The sequence below is a fragment of the Rhinopithecus roxellana genome, chromosome 20 (assembly GCF_007565055.1).
Source record: "Rhinopithecus roxellana isolate Shanxi Qingling chromosome 20, ASM756505v1, whole genome shotgun sequence".
Lineage (NCBI taxonomy): Eukaryota > Metazoa > Chordata > Mammalia > Primates > Cercopithecidae > Rhinopithecus > Rhinopithecus roxellana.
In genome coordinates, this window is record NC_044568.1 from 71,586,307 (window position 1) to 71,608,190 (window position 21,884).

The 21,884-nt window shown below is 52.4% G+C and overlaps 1 protein-coding gene across 3 annotated transcripts in view; it reads left to right on the forward strand.

Annotated features, from left to right (window-relative positions):
* The window catches only part of IFT140 (intraflagellar transport 140), a 108,795-nt gene that overhangs the window by 29,206 nt on the left and 57,705 nt on the right, over positions 1–21,884 (forward strand). For 2 of the 3 annotated variants that reach the window (XM_030925518.1, XM_010387818.2), the window contains 5 exons: positions 9,312–9,439; positions 13,119–13,236; positions 15,513–15,643; positions 17,660–17,825; positions 19,672–19,803. In XM_030925518.1, coding sequence (XP_030781378.1) covers positions 9,312–9,439; positions 13,119–13,236; positions 15,513–15,643; positions 17,660–17,825; positions 19,672–19,803 — 675 coding nt within the window. The remainder of the gene's footprint in view (positions 1–9,311; positions 9,440–13,118; positions 13,237–15,512; positions 15,644–17,659; positions 17,826–19,671; positions 19,804–21,884) is intronic. The other variant, XM_030925519.1, reaches the window with a different exon arrangement.

The window sequence follows — 21,884 nt, forward strand, 5'->3', positions numbered from 1 at the left end:
CATGCTGGTGCTGTCCAGACTGATGCCTTCTGGAGGCTCTGAGGGAGAACCTGCCCCTGCCTCTTCCAGCATGAGGTGGCGCTGGCGGGCTTTGCTGTTCCTTGGCTTGTGCACTTGACCTTGAACCACAAAGTCTGAACTGTAGGGGCCACTTAGATGCAGATTTCTTCTGGCTCTGCCACCCCGAGACACCAAGATCAACAACAACAACTCTGCCTGTTCAGTGTGAAGATGATGAGGATGAAGAGCTGGATAATGACCCACTTCCACTCATAAATAGTAAACATATTTTCCCTTCCTTACTATTTTCTTTTTTTTTTTTTTTTTTTTTTTTTTTTGAGACGGAGTCTCGCTCTGTTGCCCAGGCTGGAGTGCAGTGGCCGGATCTCGGCTCACTGCAAGCTCCGCCTCCCGGGTTCACGCCATTCTCCTGCCTCAGCCTCCCGAGTAGCTGGGACTACAGGCGCCCGCCACCACACCCGGCTAGTTTTTTGTATTTTTTAGTAGAGACGGGGTTTCACTGTGTTAGCCAGGAGGGTCTCGATCTCCTGACCTCGTGATCCACCCGTCTCGGCCTCCCAAAGTGCTGGGATTACAGGCTTGAGCCACCGCGCCCGGCCCTTACTATTTTCTTAATAAGATTTTCCTTTCTCTAGGTGACTTTATTGTGAGAAACAGTATATAATACATAGAACATATACATATGTGTTAACTGCTTACATTGTTGCTAAGTCTTGTCAACAGCAGGCTGTTAGTAGTTATGTTTTGGGGAAGTAAAAGTTATATAAAGGCCGAGTGCAGTGACTCACATCTGTAATCTGAGCACTTTGGGGAGGCCAAGGTGGGAGGACCACTTGAACCCAGGAGTTTGAGACCAGCCTGGGCCACATTGAAACCCATCTCTTAAAGAACAACAAAAAAATATTTGCCGGGTGTGGTGGTGCACACCTGTAGTGCCAGCTACTCAGGAGACTGAGGCAGGAGGGTGGCTTGAGCCTGGGCAGTCAAGGCTTCGGTGAGCTATGATTGCACCACTGTACTCCAGCCTGGGCAATGGAGCAAGACCTTGTCTCAAAAAAAAAAAGTGTCATGAGGATTTTCGACGGCAAGGTGGTTGGCCCCTCACAGCCCTGCATTGTTGAAGGACCCTCTGTGAACGCCTCGCTCCAGCCTCTGCCCTGTCCTCACGTGGCTGACTTCCCCACGTCTGTGTCTTCTCTTCTGTGTCTTATGTTTTTATCTTATGTACTTGTCACTGGATTTAGCTCTCATCCTGAACCAGAATGATCTCATCTCAAGATCCTTAACTGCAAATACCCATTTTCCAAATAAGTTCATATTCACACATTCCAAATAGACATATCTTTTTTTTTTTTTTTGAGACAAAATCTTGCTCTATCACCCAGGCTGGAGTGCAGTGGCGTGATCTTGGCTCACTGCAACCTCCGCCTCCAGGGTTCAAGCAATTCTTTTGCCTCAGCCTCCCAAGTAGCTGGGATTACAGGCACCCGCCACCATGCCCAGCTAATTTTTTTTTTTTTTTTTGAGGCGGAGTCTCGCTCTGTCGCCCGGACTGGAGTGCATTGGCCGGATCTCAGCTCACTGCAAGCTCCGCCTCCCGGGTTTACGCCATTCTCCTGCCTCAGCCTCCCGAGTAGCTGGGACTACAGGCGCCCGCCACCTCGTCCGGCTAGTTTTTGTATTTTTAGTAGAGACGGGGTTTCACCGTGTTAGCCAGGATGGTCTCGATCTCCTGACCTCGTCATCCGCCCGTCTCGGCCTCCCAAAGTGCTGGGATTACAGGCTTGAGCCACCGCGCCCGGCCTCCCAGCTAATTTTTGTATTTCTTTTTAGTAGAGATGGGGTTTCACCATATTGGCCAGGCTGGTCTTGAACTCCTGACCTCATGATCTGCCCGTCTTTGCTTCACAAAGTGCTGGGATTACAGGCATGAGCCACTGCGCCCGGCCATAACTTTTTTTTTTTTAAGGGACAGGATCTCACTGTTGCCCAGGCCGGACTTGAACTCCTGGCTCAAGTGATCCTTCTGCCTCAGCCCTGCAAGCATCTGGGACTACAGGTCTGAGTGGACAAATCTTTGGGAAGGGCACCGTTCAGCGCACTGTGTGCAGCAAGGTTCTGTGGCCAGGTTGAGGACTTTTGTCACGAGCCTGATTTTAGCTACCTTTGTGATTTTTATCCATCTCCAGGTTCCTTCTTGGGACCCAGCGTCTGATTGCCTGGGGCGGCCACATTCCTGTCCTTGTACCTCACGTGGTGCTCATGTGCTCCCATCATGGATTGTCAATTCTCATTGGCATCCGGACGGGAGACAAGTCAGCAATAAGTGCCAAGGAGAAGACGGAAGCGGGTGGGCCCCTCTGTGGGAGACTTCTGTCTGAATCAGGTGGAGGGAAGATGTGGGAGAAGCCACATGGCTGTGGTGTCAGCTGGGAGAGAAGTACGGGCAGAGGGAGCTGCCGGCACCACATGTTTTCCTGCAGCCTGTTGGGTCCGAGGGGAGGCAGTAAAGCTGGAAGGGAGTAGTCGAGAGCCTTCTGGGCATCCCAAGCCCAGAGCAAGCACACCTTTGTCACTGCCATCCCTGCCCACCCCTCCATCTTTTTACCTATGCCCCTCTGACTCCTCCTGTTGCATGTGGGCATCTGTTGTGGATGTAAAGGGAGGTAGAGCAAGGCTTTTTTTTTTTTTTTTAAGTTGGAGTTTTGCTCTTTTTGCCCAGGCTGGAGTGCAATGGCACGATCTCAGCTCACTGCAGCCTCTGCCTCTGGGGCTCATGCAATTCTCCTGTCTCAACCTCCCTAGTAGCTGGGATTGCAGGCGCCCGCCACCATGCCCGGCTAGTTTTTTGTATTTTTGATAGAGACGGGGTTTCACCATGTTGGTCAGCCTAGTCTTGAACTCCTGACCTCAGGTGATCCACCCCCCTCAGCCTCCCAAAGTGCTGGGATTACAGGCCTGAGCCACCACGCCTGGCAAGGCTGTGTTCTTAAGGACAGATGAGAGGCAGCTGCAAAGACGACCCTTGAACAAGGCAGGGGTGGGGGCGGCAACCACCTGAGCAGCTGAAAATCCACATGTAACTGTTGACTCCCCCAGAACTTCAGTACTCGCAGGCTGCCATTGACTGGAAGCCTTACCAATAACATGAAGAGTCGACTAACACCTATTTCATATGTTCTATGTATTACATACTATATTCTACAGTAAAGTAACCTGGAGGAAAGAAAATGTTACTAAGAAATCATGAGGAAGAGAAATACATTCACAGTACTGTACTGTGTTTATCAATACCCTAAGTCTACAGGATGAATCATCTTTCTAAAATGGTGGCATCCACAGGTGGCGTCCACATCTGCAGACCTGAATCTATTGTCCGTATCAAGCAATTCTACATTCTCTTGTAATGTCACGGCTTTCCCTTGCTTCTTGGGAGCACTTCCAGCATCACTGGTGGCATTTCACATGGGTCTCCCTAGGGTTAATCAGTGTTTACAGTATTGCAGTAAACACATGAAAAATCCTCTAGAACTGTGAGAGGTCACTCTTTACTGTGATGTGCATTTTACTGGAAAGAGGAGATGCCCACTCAGAGGTGATTAGCACTGCACAGCATTTTAAGGGGATCCTCGCAACACTTGAGTGAAATTCAGCACAGTGGGAACAGGAGGCGGCTGTGAAATGACTAGAGTAGCACAATGTGCGCCACAGTTCCCTGCGTGTGGTTATGATTGCTATGGTTGCATACCGCATCTTTCTGTTGGTTTACACTTCGCACAGCTGCACAGGGTGCCAACTCTGGAATTGTGTGCAGATTTGTGTATACTTTATGGACGTGACTGATAAAAGACTAGTATCTACCTATATTTTATGCATTCATGACGTATCTGTTAATTTTTTTTTTTCTTTCTAGGCTACATGGTTTATCTGAGTTTTCTCAAATTGTTACAAATCTCAAAAAAAATGTTAAATATCTTTTTTTTGTTGTTTGAGATGCAGTCTCACTCTGTTGCCCAGGCTGGAGTCCAGTGGCGCGATCTCGGCTCACTGCAAGCTCCGCCTCCCGGCTTCACGCCATTCTCCTGCCTCAGCCTCCCGAGTAGCTGGGACTATAGGTGCCCGCCACCACACCTGTTAATTTTTTGTATTTTTTTAGTAGAGATAGGGTTTCACCGTGTTAGCCAGGATGGTCTCGATCTCCTGACCTCATGATCCACCCGCCTTGGCCTCCCAAAGTGCTGGGATTACAGGTGTGAGCCACAGTACCCGGCCCTTTTTTTATTATTATTTATTTTAAGACAGAGTCTCACTGTGTTGCCTGGACCGGAGTGCAGTGGCATGATCTTGGCTCACTGCAACCTCCACCGCCCAGGTTCCAGCAGTTCTCCTGTCTCAGCCTCCCGAGTAGCTGAGATTACAGTCGTGTACCACCATACCTCGCCAATTTTTGTATTTTTAGTCAAGATGGGGTTTCACCATATTGGTCAGACTGGTCTCAAACTCCTGACCTCGGGTGATCCACCCGCCTCGGCCTCCCAAAGTGCTGGGATTACAGGCGTGAGCCACCACGCCTGGCCTTTAAATATCTTTATTGAAAAAAAAAAAAGTGCATGGAAGTGGACCGTTGAAAATCAGACCTGTGTTATTCAAGACCTGTGTTTGCCAAGAAAAGACCTCCAGATGTGGGGCTGTGCGGGCGCCAGTGGCCTGCGGGGAAAGGGCCAGTGGCATGATGGGAAAGGGTAAATGGCCTGCTGGGAGAAAGCCAGTGAGAGGGCCAGTGGCATGATGGGAAAAGGGTGAATGGCCTGCTGGGAGAGGCCAGTGGCATGATGGGAAATAACAGTGGGCCCACTGAGAAGTCCTATAACAGGGGGCCCACTGAGAGTTGGGAAGATGCCTAACGACGGCTGCCATGGAGTTGGGTCCTTTTATTCCTCTGTTAATTTTTTCTTTTCTTTCCTTTTCGTTTCTTTTCAAAAATAGGGTCTCACTTTGTTGCCCAGGCTGCATTGCAGTGACAATCATAGCTCACTGCAATCTTGACCTCCTGGGCTCAAGCGATCCTCCCACCTCAGCCTCCTGAGCATGGGACCACAGGTGTGCGCCACCATGCCTGGCTAATTTTTTTATTTTCATTTTTATTTATTTTTTTACAGATAAGATCTCATCCTGTCGCCCAAGCTAGAGTGCAGTGGTGCCATCATAGCTCGCTTGCAGCCTCACACCCCTAGGCTCAATTCATCCTCCTGCCTCAACCTCCCAAGTAGCTGGGACCACAGGTGCCAATCACTATGCCTGGCTAATTTTGTTATTGTTATTATTATTATATTTTTGTAGACATGGGGTCTCACTATGTTGCCCAGGCTGTCCTTGAACTGAGCTCAAGTGACCCTCCTACGTCAGCCTCCTGAAGTGTTGGGATTACAGGTGTGAACCATCATGCATGGCCATTAATGTATTAAGTTACAAAAGGAGTATGTGTTAGTTGTAACTAGTAAGGTGGTGCTGGCGTGAGTAAGGGTGGGTTAGTGATCCCTCACGACCCTTGTTGGACACCCAGCATGTCCTTCCAGGACACTATCCCTCCTCAGGACGTAGATGCATGGCTGCTGTTAGTGTTGGTGTCAGGGATGCAGTGACTGCAGGCACTTAGGAACTTCCAGTCCTTAAAAGGACAGCTTCCTAGGCCAGAACTTCAGGGCTCCAGCCCTGTGTGTGTTTCAGGGAGTCACGTCTGCCCCACAGAGGACCTGAGGGGCCTCCCATGCAAAGGTCAAGTGCCATGGAAGGGGGTGGTATGTGGGACCAGTGGTGGTGGGAGGTGGGAAGGGAGGCAGGAGGGCTGGTCACCTGGACCCTCACCCTGAAGGCAGGTGAGGTTGAAGCCAGGAGTGATAGGGTACATTTTGTTGACCAAAAAGAAAGAGGCTGAAGCACAAAATGTGATTTAAACAGTCTACTTCGCCGGGCACGGTGGCTCATGACGGTAATCCCAGCACTTTGTGATTTAAACAGTCTACTTGCCCGGGCATGGTGACTCATGACGGTAATCCCAGCACTTTGGGAGGCCCAGGTGGGAGGATTGCTTGAGCCTAGGAGTTCCAGACCAGCCTGGGCAACATAGTGAGACCTCGTCTCTACAAAAAAGTACAAAAATATTAGCCAGGCATGGTGGCAAACCTATGGTCCCAGCTACTTCAGAGGCTTAGGTGGGATAATTACCTGAGCCTGGGGAGGTTGAGGTTGTAGTGAGCTGTGATTGTACGACTACACTCCAGCCTGGGCAACAGAGTGAGACCCTGTCTCAAAAATAAGTAAGTAAGTAAGTAGTCTACCTGAGCCAGGATACGGGCAGCTGCCCAGAAAACTCAGCCCCGAGGAACACTGGGTCTGGACTCCAAGTCACCTTTGTTCCAGGCAGGTTTTTAAAGGCCAAGAAGAGGGAGCAGGCTCAGGCTGATGTCAGGTTGTTGGTTGGGAATCCTCTTTGGTTGATAGAAATACCATTGATTGGTAGCAGTGGACTGAGCACTGGTGTGTGTGTTGTCTGCGGCAGCCTGTTAGGTTAGTTCTCAGCTACCTGTGGTGGCAGCAGGCAGTTTCCAGAGATGAACACAGCTCAGGGGCAGAGCAGGGCATGGCTGCTGCCTCATTTGAGGTCTCTGGGGGCCTGATCCCTGAAAAGGACTTACCTTCCTCTGATAACAGTTCTTTCATTTCCCCAATTTTGACTTATTTTCTTGACTTTGCGTCATTTTCTCGCTAGAAAGTAACCTCTGTGCCAGCGTAGTGGGGAGCCGAGGTTAAGGGTGGAGAAGAGTGAGGCTGTGGGAGACACTGCAGGAGAGCAGCTTGGCCTGGCCCCAGGCAGTAGCCAGCAGCAGAGCTGGAGTGGAGCGGCACCATGGGTGTTATGAGGGGATGACCAGTTGCATGGTGGGTGGCTACAGAGAGTGGAGAACTGAGGATGTTCTGACTTTTCTAACCTGGGAGATTGGTTTTGTCGTGGCACCTTTAAGACAGGAACTCCAGAGGCAGAGCCAGAATAGGGGGCAGGGCAGGATGCCAGTTCCAGGTGCCTTGGAGAGCCCTTGGGGTATCCAAGAGACAGTTGGAAATACAAGCTCTGGAGGTCAGAAGCTGGGTCAGTGCCCTGAAGCCAGTACTTTGGGAGTTGGGAACTTATTGACATAGAGATGTTAGCTGAAGAATGTAAAAGAGGTGAGCTCAGATCTGAACCCAGGGCCCAGCAGGTAAGGGACGGGCAGGAAGTAAGCTCACCGAGGAGCCTCCAGTGCCCTGTGTCATCGTTAATAGCGTCAGCCCTGGCCCCATCAGCTAGTCCACTCCCCCTGCTCTCTCTTTTTTTTTTTTTGAGATGGAGTTTCGCTCCTGTGGCCCAGGCTGGAGTGCAATGGCGTGATCTCTGCTCACAGCAACCTATGCCTCCCAGGTTCTAGTGATTCTCCTGCCTCAGCCTCCCAAGTAGCTGAGATTACAGGCATGCGCTACCATGCCCAGCTAATTTTGTATTTTTAGTAGAGATGGAGTTTCTCCATGTTGGTCAGGCTGGTCTCAAACTCCTGACCTCAGGTGATCCGCCCACCTCGGCCTCCCAAAGTGCTGGGATTACAGGCGTAAGCCACCATGCCCCGCCTCCCTGCTCTCTTTTTTATCCTGTGTTCAAGCAGCCACTTGCTCATTCCATAAGCATTTATTAGGCTCCCACTGGATACATCAAAATGAAGTGAGCTTCCTCAGCGTGGAATATTCCCTCCCTGACTCCAGCCATCCATCCCTCACCCTCAGTTTCCTAAACACACTGTGCAGGCTCCTGCCCCTTTGCTGGCTTTTGGAGTCTGTGTTGAGAGTTCCGTGCCCACTAAGTTCTCCTGCAGCTCTGCCCACCTTCCAGCCTGCCTTGCCACTCAGACTCTGTGCAGCTCCCATGCACTAGATCTGTGCCTTCTCTGCTGCCTGTCTTGGCCCCAGGATGCATTCAGCCATTCGCATCTGACTCGCTGCCCCCATGTGGAGCACCCCAGGGATGTGCCACTCACTTGTGATGCTCTGCCCCAAACCCACTGCTGGGCAGGGTGTAGGCATTCACTGGGCATTGGCTGAATTGAGCTAAGAGCTTCACTTTAAAACTCAGAGGACTAAGGTTTATTCCCTAAAAGACGTACCACAAAGCATGAGGTCTGCTCCAGCATGACTGTGGGGCGACTGTGGGGCATATGCTGTCTTTTTTTTTTTTTTTTTTTGAGATGGAGTCTGGCTCTGTCACCCAGGCTGGAGTGCAGTGGTGCAATCTCTGCTCACTGCAAGCTCCATCTCCCGGGTTCATGCCATTCTCCTGCCTCAGCCTCCCAAGTAGCTGGGACTATAGGCACCCACCACCACACCCGGCTAATTTTTTGTATTTTTAGTAGAGACGGGGTTTCACCGTGTTAGCCCGGATGGTCTCGATCTGACCTCATGATGCTGAGATTACAGGTTTGAGCCACCACACCTGGCCTGTGTGGTGTGCTTTCTAACATGCCGACTGTGGGGCGTGCTTTCTAATATGCTGGAAAGGCCAAGGTGATTCTTTGAAAATATAAATGATACGAAATCACTTCCCAGCTCAAAACCCTGCAGTCTTCCAGTTTCACTTAGAATGAAATCTCACTCTTCCCCTCAGCCTGCAGGAACACCCCTGTGGCCTCTGCCCACCTGGTTGACTTCTTAAACATTTTACTGAAATATCCACACACACAGAAAGAGTGGGTGTGTCGTGCCTAAGTGTACAGTGCAGGGGCTTTTCCCGGGCGGGACGTTCCCAGGATGTAACTAGCATCCTTCCTCTTATCTACCTCCTCACCCCAGGGTAACCACTCACATGGCACAACATAAGAAGTATTCCTGGGGCTTTCACATGACGCCTCCACAGACAGGGCCCTGCGGAACTCCCCAGTGGATGGTATTCGCCCTCTCTCCATGCCTGGCACTTTCCTAAGATCCCGTTCTTTACCTACATGGCACTCACTCAAGTGAGATTACATGTATATTTGTTTGTCAACTCTCTGCTGTCTGTTTTCCCCTCTAGACTGTAGGCGCCAGAGCTCTCCTGAGGACAGGGCCCCGTCCTTCCCCTGCAGCACTACAATCTAGCAGACTGCTGCGCACACTCTGAGCCGTCAGTAAACACTGAGTGAGTGCGTGAGTGGAGTGTACAGGTTATCTGTGAACAATGTTCAGTAACAAACATGAAATACATCCATTTCTTGTTCCTTTCTTTTCCTCAGGGGACTGTCAAACAACTCCTCCTTTTCTCGGAGACTGAGGGGAACCCATGCTTCTTGGACGTCTGTGGGAATTTCCTGGTTGTAGGGACAGACTTGGCTCACTTTAAAAGCTTTGATCTTTCCCGAAGGTAAACTTTTTTTTCATGTAGAAGTGGGAACATGTTTTTAATCAGTCAGGAGACAGTGTGATGGGTAGAAAGTGAGTTAGAAGCCAAAAGACTCCGTAGGTGCCCATTTCAACACCGACATGCCACTCGTGCTCTGGAATGCCTCATGTTGGGGCTCAGTTCCTAGCCTTTGCCTGGTGGTGGAGCCGTGTGGGGGAGGGGAGGCTTGACTATTTGAAGCATGGGGAGTGGTGGGGGTGGGGAAGCTTCTATATGATGAGTACATGACATTGTACATTTGTTGGAAATCATAGCACTTTATGGTGCAAAGTGTGAACCTTAATGTATGCAAATGTTTAAAAAATCATTCAGGCTGGGCAGGGTGGCTCACACCTGTATTCCCAGCACTTTGGGAGGCCAAGGCGAGAAGACTGCTTGAGCCCGGGAATTTGAGACCAACCTGGGCAACATAGTGAAACTCTGTCTCTACAAAAACTTTTAAAAATTAGCTAGGCATGGGGGCACGTACCTGTAGTCCCACCTACTCGTGAGACTGAGGTGGGAGGATTGCTTGAGCCGTGGAGATTGAGGCTGCCGTGAGCCCTGGTTGTGCCACTGCACTCCAGCCTGGACCACAGAGAGACCCTGTCTCAAAAAAAAATCACTTAAAATGTTAGAGGACTCCAGGATGGAACACAGAAGGTAACAAAACAGTCTGACTGTGTTAACAAATGTATGAGGCCGGGCGCGGTGTCTCAAGCCTGTAATCCCAGCACTTTGAGAGGCCGAGATGGGCGGATCACGAGGTCAGGAGATCGAGACCATCCTGGCTAACACAGTGAAACCCCGTCTCTACTAAAAATACAAAAAACTAGCCGGGCGAGGTGGTGGGTGCCTGTAGTCCCAGCTACTCGGGAGGCTGAGGCAGGAGAATGGCGTGAACCCGGGAGGCGGAGCTTGCAGTGAGCTGAGATCCGGCCACTGCACTCCAGCCTGGGTGGCAGAGCGAGACTCCGTCTCAAAAAAAAAAAAAAAAAAAAAAAAATGTATGAAACAGCTTCACTAAAGGGTATGGGGGAAAAGTGCTGACCTGAGTGACTCTGGGAGTGAGGGAGGCCCTGGCCAGCACTGAGGCCAAAGGAGCTGCCCAGGAGCTCGGCTCTCTAGTTGAGAATCCTGCTCCCCACAGGGGTTGCGATGAGCAGTGCTGATCCTGTAATGCGTGTGCACTGGGATTGGACAGTTGAACAAATGGAGGGTAGATGGCAGGAGCCTGGCATCGCACAGCGGGAGTGGGAGTTACAGATTAGCAAGAGGAGGGACGAGAGTAAGCCCTGGGAGAGTAGGTCAGAGGTAGAGGTGTCAGCATGAACAAATGCCTGGCTTCACGTAGGTAGGGATGACTCCATACACAGAATCGCAGGTCTATGTTGATGCACCCATTGGTACACACATATTTCCTCGCTCTGTCAGCTGAGAGGGCCTAGAAGCAACCACGCTGTCCCAGAAGCCACAACGGGTGCCCAGACCTTGGTTTCTACCACCATCCTCCAATAAAGGAGCTATGGAACCTTGGAGAGATGCTGACTCTAGGACCAGGGCAGGAAATGTACGAAGGAGCTGGCAGCATCTGTGCTGCCTGAAAGTGAAGAAGTGCTAAAAACAAAGCAAACCAAAAAGCTTCATAAAGATGGCAGGGTGGGGGGTCACAGAGACACAGAACCCACCAAAAGAGGTCCTAATAGCCAAAGCTGGAATAATTGGAGCAACAAAATAAATAAAGCAGGCCAGACTCAGTGGCTCATGCCTGTAGTCCCAGCATTTTCTTTCTTTCTTTCTTTCTTTTTTCTGGGGGCCCGTTTCATCCTGCAAGTCCCAGCACATTGGGAGGCTGAGAGAGGTGGGTTGCTTAGGCCCAGGAGTTCAAGACCAGCCTGGGCAGCATGGTGAAACCCATTTTCTAAAAAAAAAAAAAAAAAAAAAATTAACCAGGCATGGTGGCTTACATCTGTAGTACCAGTTACTTGGGTGGCTGAGGCAGGAGGATCACTTGAGCCCAGGAGGTCAAGGCTGCAGTGAGCCAAGATCACACCACTGCACTACAATCCTGGGCGACAGAGTGAGACCCTGTCTCAGAGAGAGAGAGAGAGAGAGAGAGAGACAGAAAAGGAAGGGGAGGGAAGCAGAGGGGAGGGAAAAAGGAAGAAAGGAGAGAAGGAAGGAAAGGAAGGGAAGGGGAGGGGAGGAGGGAGGAAGGGAGGGGGGAGGGAAGGGGAGGGGAGGAGGGAGGAAGGGAGGGGGGGAAGGGGAGGGGAGGAGGGAGGAAGGAAGGGGGAGGGGAGGAGGGAGGTAGGAAGGAAGGAGGGAGGGAGAGAGGAAGGAAGGAAGGAAGAAAGAAAAAAAGCATTGAATTATATCCCAAAGTAAAAAAATAAATATGTGTGAGTCCGAATGATATGAGTAAGTCAATAAACAGGGGAGAAGAGACAGATCTCCCATAGAAAAGAATTCCACATGATTTCTGTGGCCTCTCCACCCTCGTGAGTGGGACAAGCCAGGACTCCCCACTCCTCAAGGGTGGCTGGTGCTTCGTGAGTCCCATGCAGAGAGCACAGTATAGGAACGGGCTGACTCCACAGTGGAGAGGACACAGGACGGGATGGGAAGGACTCCACAGTGGAGAAGCTGACAGACTCCCCTGCCAGGTGACCAGGTCAGCATCAACAGTGGTAGACAGCGTGTACCCCTGACATGACCTGATGCAAAGGGCACCTCACCTCTGTGTCATCCTCCCAAACACCCAGAGTCGCAGTCTAGTGAGAGGAGCACCAGGCAGATCCCAGTGGAGGGCGGCCTGCAGTGACCCTGACCAGCACTCCTCAGACACAGGGGAATCTGAGAAACTTACAACTGAGAGACACCTATGCGGCCACGGCCACTGAGTGTCACATGGAATCTGGGATGGGATCCTGGGACAGGAAGGAGACATTAGGGAAGAACTGAGGACGTGCAAATAAAATTTTTTAAAATAACAATGAGCTAACACTACATACTTTGTATTGATTATGTCAGCAACAAACTAGAAACAACTAAATGTCACTGGCAGGGGACGAGTTAACTAGCTCAGTGTGTCCCTATGATGGGAAACTGTGCAGCTGTCACAGAGGGTGATGAAGCAGTCCCCACATGCTATGAAAAATCGCCACAATAGAGCATAAGGCACAGATTCCACGTATAGAACGGCGTACAGCAGCGTTGTTTTGTGTTGTTTTGTTTTTTGTTTTTGAGATGGAGTCTCTCTGTCTCCCGGGCTGGAGTGCAGTGACATGATCTCGGTTCACTGCAACCTCCGCCTCCTGGGTTCAATCCTCAAGTAATCCGCCTGCCTCAGCCTCCCAAAGTGCTGAGGTTACAGGCATGAGCCCCCACGCCCAGCCTAGAACAGTATTTTTAATAAGCTACTGGAACAAGAGGAAGGGGGAAGCACTCGTATTCATATTTGTCCATAAGAGCACCTGAGGTGGAAGAACTCACCCTGTGTTTTGCGTTTGCTCCACCTCATGGTGCCCACGTGCCACCCAGGGTGAGAAGCAGCCGAGGAGCTGTGCAGCACTCAGCCAGTGAACAGAGGTTTCAGGATGGGCGGAGAATCGGGAACTGGGCCTCTGGCGGGCACTGAGGTCCCTCTTCCTCCCTGCAGAGAGGCCAAAGCACACTGCAGCTGCAGGAGCCTGGCAGAGCTGGTCCCTGGGGCGGGGGGCATCGCTTCTCTGCGGTGCAGCAGCAGCGGGAGCACCATCAGTATCCTCCTGAGCAAGGTGAGGCCGCCCCTTGTCCACTCACCCACTCCGCCGCCTCACCGCTGTCCTCCCAGGCTGGGCCTCCTGCCTGCTCGTGCCTCTCTCCTCCTGCGTGGGTCTTCCTGTCCCATGTTCTGTTCAGCCCCACCCTCTTTCCCTCCTCTCCCCGGGTCTCTCCCTCCCACCTTCTCCGGGGACCTCCCCAGCATGGTCCTCACCCAGCCTCTGTCCCTCCCCCACCTGCCACCTTCTGTCCACTGCCTTTCTCCAAGTCTTCCTTCATTGTAACAGTCGTTTCCTCATCGGAGAGTTGCTTGCTTCCTCTTCATCCCTGCCTTCATCCCACTCAGTTCTCTTTGTCATGAGAGGAGGGACAGGACTGTCAGAGAGTCCTCAGGCGTCCTGCTCAGAGTGGCATGGTGATGTTGGTGTGCGAGGGGGCCGGTGGCAGCCATGTGGAAGGGTCTGGCAGGGGTGGCAGGGCATGGCAAGCTGTTTGGAGCCGGTTGGTTCCTTCCCTGGTTCCTTCCCTTCTGCTGGTGCCGGTTCCCTTGTTCATTCGCTCGTTCAAGGGCCATAACTGGTCTCCTGCTGTGGGCCAGACACTTTGCTAGGCACCGTGGACACAGAGGTGCTCAGGTATGCACAAGGACCCCACCCGCCACCTGCGGATGAGCAGGGCAGGAGGCATGTGTGCTTGGAGGGTGTGGAACTGCACAGCATTGCACTGCTATGGCCTGCTGAGGGGGTGACAGCCCAGCCAAGGTTGAGGCAAGAGTGAGCAGGTGAGGACAGGTGGGGACAGCAGAGAGCAGACGGCAGAGGCCTGCGTTGGCAAAGGCTGTCCTCATCAAGGGTCTGCACTCGTGGTGAAGGGCAGGGCCGCGGCTGACGCAGGTGGGAGCTGACTTTGACCTCAGGGCAGAAGGATGAGGATAACGTCAATATCATATTTCTAGAGGATTGTTTCTAGAAGATGGATCAAGGGGTTGGTGGGTGCAGATGCCTATTTGGTCCCTGTGGCAGCCACTGGAGGGCTCAAGCAGCCACAGTGGGGCTTGGCGATGGACTGGCCGAGGGGTAGGGCAGGACAGGACTGCAGAAGGTGTTTCTAACCCTTGCAGCCAGGTGGGAAAGGAAACGTTTGCAGCGAAGGTGGATGAGCAGAAGGGCAGGTGCCTGGGAGGCAGCCAGTGGGCAGTCCCACACCCGGTCAGAAGGGAGAGCCAGGGCTGCAGGTGGAGCACAGGGACAGGCGAGAGGATGTCCCCAAGGAGGAAAAACGGTGGCCACTATGGCCCTGAGTACCCAGATGGGGCCTGGGAAGCCAGGTGAGCAGGTGCCGCCAGGGCGGTGGGGCCAATGGGAGAAGGAGGCAGCCAGGAGCCTCAAAAAGGTCAAGGGTGCGCTCTGAGGGGTCCACACTGATGGGAAGACCTGAAAGAGAGGCAAGCACATGGTCCCGGGGGTGCCACAGGGGAGAGCACGGGGCTGGGGAAGACCTGAAAGAGAGGGCAAGCACAGGGTCCCGGGGGCGCCACAGGGGAGAGCACGGGGCTGGGGAAGACCTGAAAGAGAGGGCAAGCACAGGGTCCCGGGGGTGCCACAGGGGAGAGCACGGGGCTGGGGAAGACCTGAAAGAGAGGGCAAGCACAGGGTCCCGGGGGCGCCACAGGGGAGAGCACGGGGCTGGGGAAGACCTGAAAGAGAGGGCAAGCACAGGGTCCCGGAGGTGGCTGGGATGAGGCAGGGGCTGGAGCAAGGGGCCTACTCGACCGTGGCAGAAGGAAACAGTGGAAAAGTTCAGCTGTAATCAAGGAGTTTCAGCCGGGAACAGTGATCGCGCACCTGCAATCCCAGCTGCTAGGGAGGCTGAGGTGGGAGGATCACTCGAGCCCAGGAGTTCAAGACCAGCCTGGGCAACATAGCAAGACCTCATCCCTACAAAAATATTTTAAAATTAGCTGGGCACAGTGGCACATGCCTGTAGTCCCAGCTACTTGGAAGGCTGAGGGGGGAGGATCTCTTGAGCCCAGGAATTCGAGGCTGCAGTGAACCATGATCTCACCACTGCGCTCCAACCTGGGCAACAGAGCGAGACCCTGTCTCAAAAAACACCAAAACCAGCAAACTGCAAATGCTGAAAGCATGCTAGTGCTTGGAAGCTGAGCGGCCTGTGGACTTGGTGACGCTGGGTGTGTTTCTCTTGACATGTGCTGCGTCGGCCCCCTGGCATAGTCCACAAGCCCGCTGGTCCGGGTAGGCGCCATGAGCTTTCTGGTTTTCTCTTCTAGGCTGACAACAGCCCCGATTCCAAAATCTGCTTCTATGATGTTGAAATGGACACAGTGACCATCTTTGACTTCAAGACTGGACAAATTGATCGGAGAGAGACACTGTCCTTTAATGAGCAAGAGACTCATAAGTAAGATTGTGGTTCAGGAGGATTTTGTTGGAAAAAATGATGTTCAGTTACTTCTCAGCTTCTGGGTGGGTTGTTGTTAAGGTACGTGCCACACTTCACAAGGCCCCAGCAGGCACCAGTGGGAAAAAGAAAGAGGAAAACAGAAGCACACTTGGGCAGTGGGTAGATTTGAGTCCTTAGTCTTTGTCCTCCAGGTGGAAGGTTCTGGAGTTAGCTGAGTGGAAACTGTAACTTCTGGAAGGGCTCTGGCCGGGCGTCTGTAGAAGTGGCCCAGGAGTCACTGCAGGGAGAGAATGGGGTGGCCTCAGACCCATCTGCGTCTCTGATGTTGGGGGACATCCGCACCTCTGATGTTGGGGGCATTTGCCTGTTTAAAGAACGTACTTCTAGAGAGAATAATTGTCTGTCTTCACTGTATCTGGAGTTCCTTCTGTGACTGAGTGCGCGTTTGGAGAACTTTGAGTGTTGATGATAGTTCACTCACAGTTAGTTCATGGCTGATTCTGCACAAAGTGAGGCGCGAAAGAAAAGTGGGCTGTGGAGCTGAGCCTGCCGACCTGTGTGAGCCAGGCCCGCAGGGCACGAAAGCAGGACGGGTGCCCTGGGGCCTGCATACGCTCACAGAGGAGCAGAGCAATTACACAGCTGGGCTCCGGGCTGGTTTTCTCTTTTTTCCCCTCTTCCATTACTTGACCACCCTCAGACACACCCCTTCTGTCCAGCCCCCCTGGATTCCCCCTGCCTCTCTCTCCCACACACCTTCCTCCTCAGATACAGTTCTGGAACCTTCTTTCACCTGGTGGCCTCATTTCATCCCTCTGCTGGTGACTGCCTGTGGAACTCTCCATCTTCACAGCTCACCGAGTGCAGGCCCCATTCTCCCGCCTCAGACGATGACGCCTGACTCGGTCAAGTGCCAGCTCTCCCCCTCCTGCCACTGTTCTTGGGCTGCTCCTTGAACCTTTCCTCTAGTCCCCACTGCCTGTCACCCAGGTCTGCAGCTTTTCCCATACCAAAATGTCTTTTCATTCATGCTTTTCCCTCTCGACTCTGCACCTGCCATGCCTGGCTTCCCGTGGGAGCTGTGGGAGCCTCTGAGGGCATTCAAATCTTGCCCCTTCCTTATGTCCGCTCCTGTCCTGTGCCAGCCTGGTTTCGCCTCACGGGAACCAGCTTATGTCCCCGGGCTCTGCGGGCCTCAGAGCTGCCTCATCTGGATCATGGCACTCACTCCTCTGCCCTGCTTTCTCCTCTGCTCTGCACTGGTGCCGAATGTGGCTGTGAGGGTACCTCCATTGTTGGGTGCAGCAGCTTCCTGCGGGATCTGCATGTTGTGCAGCACCGGGTCCTGTCCTTCTGTAGCCACTGTGGGTCGTCCTGCCTGGCAGGGTCCCACTCCGCAGCCTGGGCTTGTCACGCCCTCAGGGCGGTGAATGAGGCTCGTAGGCCTCCTCTCCTTGGGCACCTGCTCTCTCGAGACCTTCTGTGTCCTCTGCCGGCACGTCATTGTGTTTCCCCACAGCATTTTGTTGAGTTCTGGACCCATCCAACATGGAACTTTAGAGATGGGAGGGACCTGGGTACAAGGGGCAGCACAGCACAGGGACCGGTGGGGACCAGGAACCTGGCATGACCACGGAGCCAAAGCGTCGACCCTGCCCACCAGGGATGCCATCCCACCTCGAGGTTGGCCTGTTGGTCCTGGAAAAGGAAAAGGGTCCCTTTTGCTTTGGGGATTCTTCTGGGCCCCCCATAAGGCCTCTGGAATCAAAGCATCATCTTTCTGTGGTCCTTTCAAACCGGGCTTTGCTTGGACCCTTAGCCCAGTTGTTAAAATCTGAGAACACGTTCCAGTAGGGCCCATGGCAGTGAGGCCCCAAGGGTTCCCCCAGAGCTGAGCGTGTGGACTCCATGGTCTGGGGCAGCACCTGGAGGCCTGGGGAGTGTGTTTGGGAGGGATACTGGTAGCAGGAGTGCCCTCCTCGGGGTTGAGACGGGTCTTCCTTTGTCTTTTAGGAGCCACCTCTTTGCGGATGAGGGACTGAAAAATTATGTCCCCGTGAACCACTTCTGGGACCAGAGCGAGCCCCGGCTGTTTGTGTGTGAAGCCGTGCAGGAGACGCTGGGCTCCCAGCCTCAGTCTGCAGATGGGCAGCTCCGTGATGGGCGCGCTGGCCCTGCGGTATGCTCTGCCTGTTGTATTGGAGTTGAGACACGCTCAGTGGCCGTTTGCCAGACTGAAAACCTTCATGGGTCGGCCACGGTGGCTCACGCCTGTGATCCCAGCACTGTGGGAGGCCAAGGCAGGAGAGATCGCTTGAGCCCAGGAGTTCGAGACCAGCCTGGGCAACATATTGAGACCCTCGTCTCTAAAAAAGAGTACTAAGAGTTCATTTAAAACTTCTTCCTAGCATGGGGTCTGGGAAAGGGGTCCTGAAAATTTGTTCATGTGGAGTAGAGCATTTGCCTCATGGCTCCCACTGACGGCAGCATCACTGTAACCCCAACACCACCCTCTTTGGAGCTGCCATTGCTAGGTCTGTTTTGAGCTATGCAGAGAAGCCACAGTGTGTGGTGTTTCCTCATTGAGGTTTATGCCCATGGGCCAGCTCCACACTTACTGTCTGACTCTGACCTGAATGGCATTTTTTTGGTTATCTTGTTGTCTTGACTGCTACATGTGATTCTCTCTCTAGGAAAGAAATCTTTGTTTGTTTGTTTGTTTGTTTGTTTTGTTTGTTTTTTGAGTCTCTCTCTGTCGCCCAGATTGGAGTACAGTGATGCTATCTCAGCTCACTGCAACCTCCGCCTCCCAGGCAGAGTGAGCCGGGATCGCACCACTGCACTTCGCCTGGGTGACAGAGGGAGACTCCATCTCAAAAGGAGAAAAAAAAAAAAGAATTATCTGCAGTCAGTGTTGCTACCCTGAGTTCAGAAGCAAATCCACCCTTGGTTCTGAGGCACTGAGTTGGGAGGACATGTCCAGGTGGCATCTCTACCACCAGAGTGGGGAGAGGAAGACATTGCCAGAGGCGCCACTTTAAAACAGAGGCTGTGGGGTGACCTGGGCAGTCAGGAGAATGGGTGGGCTGGCACCTGGGGAAGATGAAGGTGTGGCAGGGCAGTCTCCTGGCAGTTTGATCCTAGGACTCTTTGTCTGCTCTGTGGTGATGCGCCCTTGGCTAAACTCACACCAGGTAGCAAGGAAGGGCTTTGCCTTCCCTTCACGTCTTCTGGTTTCCTGTCCAGAGCAGCTGCAAGTATGGGCACATGTCCTAATGTTGCTTGTTCTGCTTCTGTGCAGCAACCCACAGAGCATGTGGTTTCTGTGTTGCCTGTTCCCTGTTCCTCGAAAGCAGGCTCTTTGTTGGTGGTGCCACTGTTGATTTTTTATTTGTTTTGAGACGGAGTCTCACTCTGTCACCCAGGCTGGGGTGCAGTGGCGCAATCTTGGCTCACGCAACCTCTGCCTCCCAAATTCAAGCTATCCTCCTGCCTCAGCCTCCCGAGTAGCTGGGACTACAGGCGCCTGCCACCATGCCCGGCTAATTTTTGTGTTTTTAGTAGAGACAGGATTTCACCATGTTGACCAGGATGGTCTCAAACTCCTGACCTCAAGTGGTCCACCCACCTCAGCCTCCCAAAGTGCTGGGGTTACAGGTGTGAGCCACCACGCCCAGCCTGCCACTATTGATGTTTAAATCAGAGTAAAGCAGCCAAAGGGGGAGAACTTTTATACCATGAAAGCTCTTTTGAGTTGCAGTCACCAATTCAGGGTGGGAATGATGAGCCTTTGCTGCAAGAAAAACAGTCACCCGGGAGCGTCCAGTGGTCGCAAACTGGACGAGGCGCGTCCTTCCAGTAGACATGTTGGTTTTCCCAGCTGGAACAGATAAAAGATAGTATCATCTGAGCAGAGCACCCGACTCCACCGTGACGCAGTACATGTAGCAAAATGGCACTTGTACCCCAGAAATTTATGTAAGTTCAGAAAAAAAAACAGAACAGTACTTTTCTTTCTCTACTAGGCAGATGTTTTGATCCTGTCCTTCTTCATTTCCGAAGAGCATGGCTTCCTGCTTCATGAGCGCTTCCCCCGGCCTGCCGCCTCCCACAGTCTCCTGGGGATGGAAGTGCCTTACTACCACTTCACAAGGAAGGTACGAAGCCGCAACATCTGCGCAGGTATCTTCTGATCTCTCCCTTCCCTGGCTGGGCTCTTGCAAGTGTCCCAGGGAGCTGAAATGTGACTTAGGCCTCGCGGCTCTTCCAGGCTTCCCTCTCCGTAGACAAGGTCAGCCATCCAGTCTAACTTGTCACCTGAAATTCCAGCAAACACTGTGGTCTGTTGGGAAATTGAAAGTGGTTTTGCTCTGAGGATAGAGAGAAGTCATGCTGATGAGTGGTATCTCCAGGTGAAGGAGCTCTTGCTCAGGACTCAGGACTCAGGACTCTGCACCCTTCCCCCTTGCCTTTTCCCTGAATGCTCAACACCTTTTAGCTTTTCCGTCTTTCTAAAATTCTAGCTGCTTTCTTAAAATCACGCATTTCTACATTGACTGTAGGGATCTTAGGAACTACAAAGAATGAAGTAAAGACCCAAACAGTACAAATCTCCATAATCCCAGCCTGGAGGCGGCCATTGTGGGCAGGCTGGTGGCTCCTTTCAGTGGGGTTCTGGCTTCTGGACGCCCATCTGTGTGTGACTCATGCATGGAGATGTTTTTAAATTATTGAGAGAATGGGATCGTCATCAGTACACACACCCCAATAGGTTCTTTTGAACAAGTTACTTCTCTGCGGCTTGGTCCCCATGTCTCCAAGGTCCCTTTTGGACCTGACACGCTCTCTGCTTCTGAAAGGGATGCTGATCAAAGGATGTGCAGCTTCTCTGCAGAAGAGCAGCTCGCACAGGCCCCGGGAGCGTCTGAGGCCCAGTGGGTGGAGTGCCTGCGCCTGACTCTCAGGGAGCTGCTCCCCTCTCTTCACTGACCTGTTGTTCTCAGCCTCTGGGAGCGTCCCGAGTCACGTGTGGGGAGTTTTCAGAGTGGAGCCTGGCTGACCTAAGGCTCAGACTCACGTCCCAGCTGGCGCCAGCCTATGAGCCCCCCGAGGGGTTCTGCAGGCGGGAGGCTGGGGGCCACCAGCTCCCACCTTTCAGGACCTAGCATGCCACCAGCTGCTGCTGCTGCTTTTATTTCCATGAAACGTGGAAGCTTCTCTCCTGTTAGAGACACTCCTTCAGCAAACATGTACAGAGTCTTCCCTACCACTTCCTGTTCACTGTCACATCAGAGGAAGGACTAAACTGTGTAGACTCTGACCTGGATTGCTTTTGGATTTTCACATACAGTGGCTTATCAACGTTGAGAATGAACTCTGTACTTTTCCAGTTTTCTTCAGTAAGCCTGTGTTACTTTTAGAACCCAAGGTGGGTCAAGGGAGCATTTAAACTGGGACAGAGGGAGCATAGACCCCAGAGGGACATTCCAGGAAGGGGAAGGACAGGCAGCCCTGCATGGCCACAGAAGCCAACACAGATGCTACTGCACCAGCAGCCACCACGGTGGACCACAGGCGCACCAGCTCCACGCACACCCCCGAGCTGGTGTTCACCTTCATAGGACCTGGCATAAAGGACACGGTGGTGGTGGAGTGGGGCACTGCCTAACTTGTGACAATGACATGAGCAGGTGTGTGCTGGCCTCTGGTCCTCAGGCTCTGCTGGAACCTTGTGTGCAGTGATGGATTAACAGCATTCACACAAATGCGAACCTGGTTGCGGTTGGCGGCCGTGTTCCCAGTCACCAAGTAGAGCCAGGCTGCACAGCCAGCAGAGACTGGCATGGTGCTGGTTTGTGCGTCACACTGCTCCCTGCGGTGGAGGCAGTCTAGCTTTATGAAGACTGGGAAAGCATCGTGTGATTTGCCAAATTGAGGGCTCCCTGCTCTGTCAATGCATGTTTCCTTAATTCCTGTATTTTAATAGACAAGTGTCACCAGATTGGCGTTCCTCCAAGTTCCATGCTGGCTTTACGTTTCTTATGTGCTTTGATTTCTCTTTGATTTCAGAACTCAAAGTGGTAACAATGTTTTACATTATTTCTGTTGAGTTTTTCTCCCTTAATTTTGCATGGTGACATTTCTGTCTTGCATGCACTCACACATCTATTCTTTTCTCTCTCGTTTCTCACCTTCGTGCATGCGTCCACTCCTCGTAGTTGTTGTTCCAGAGAGCAGG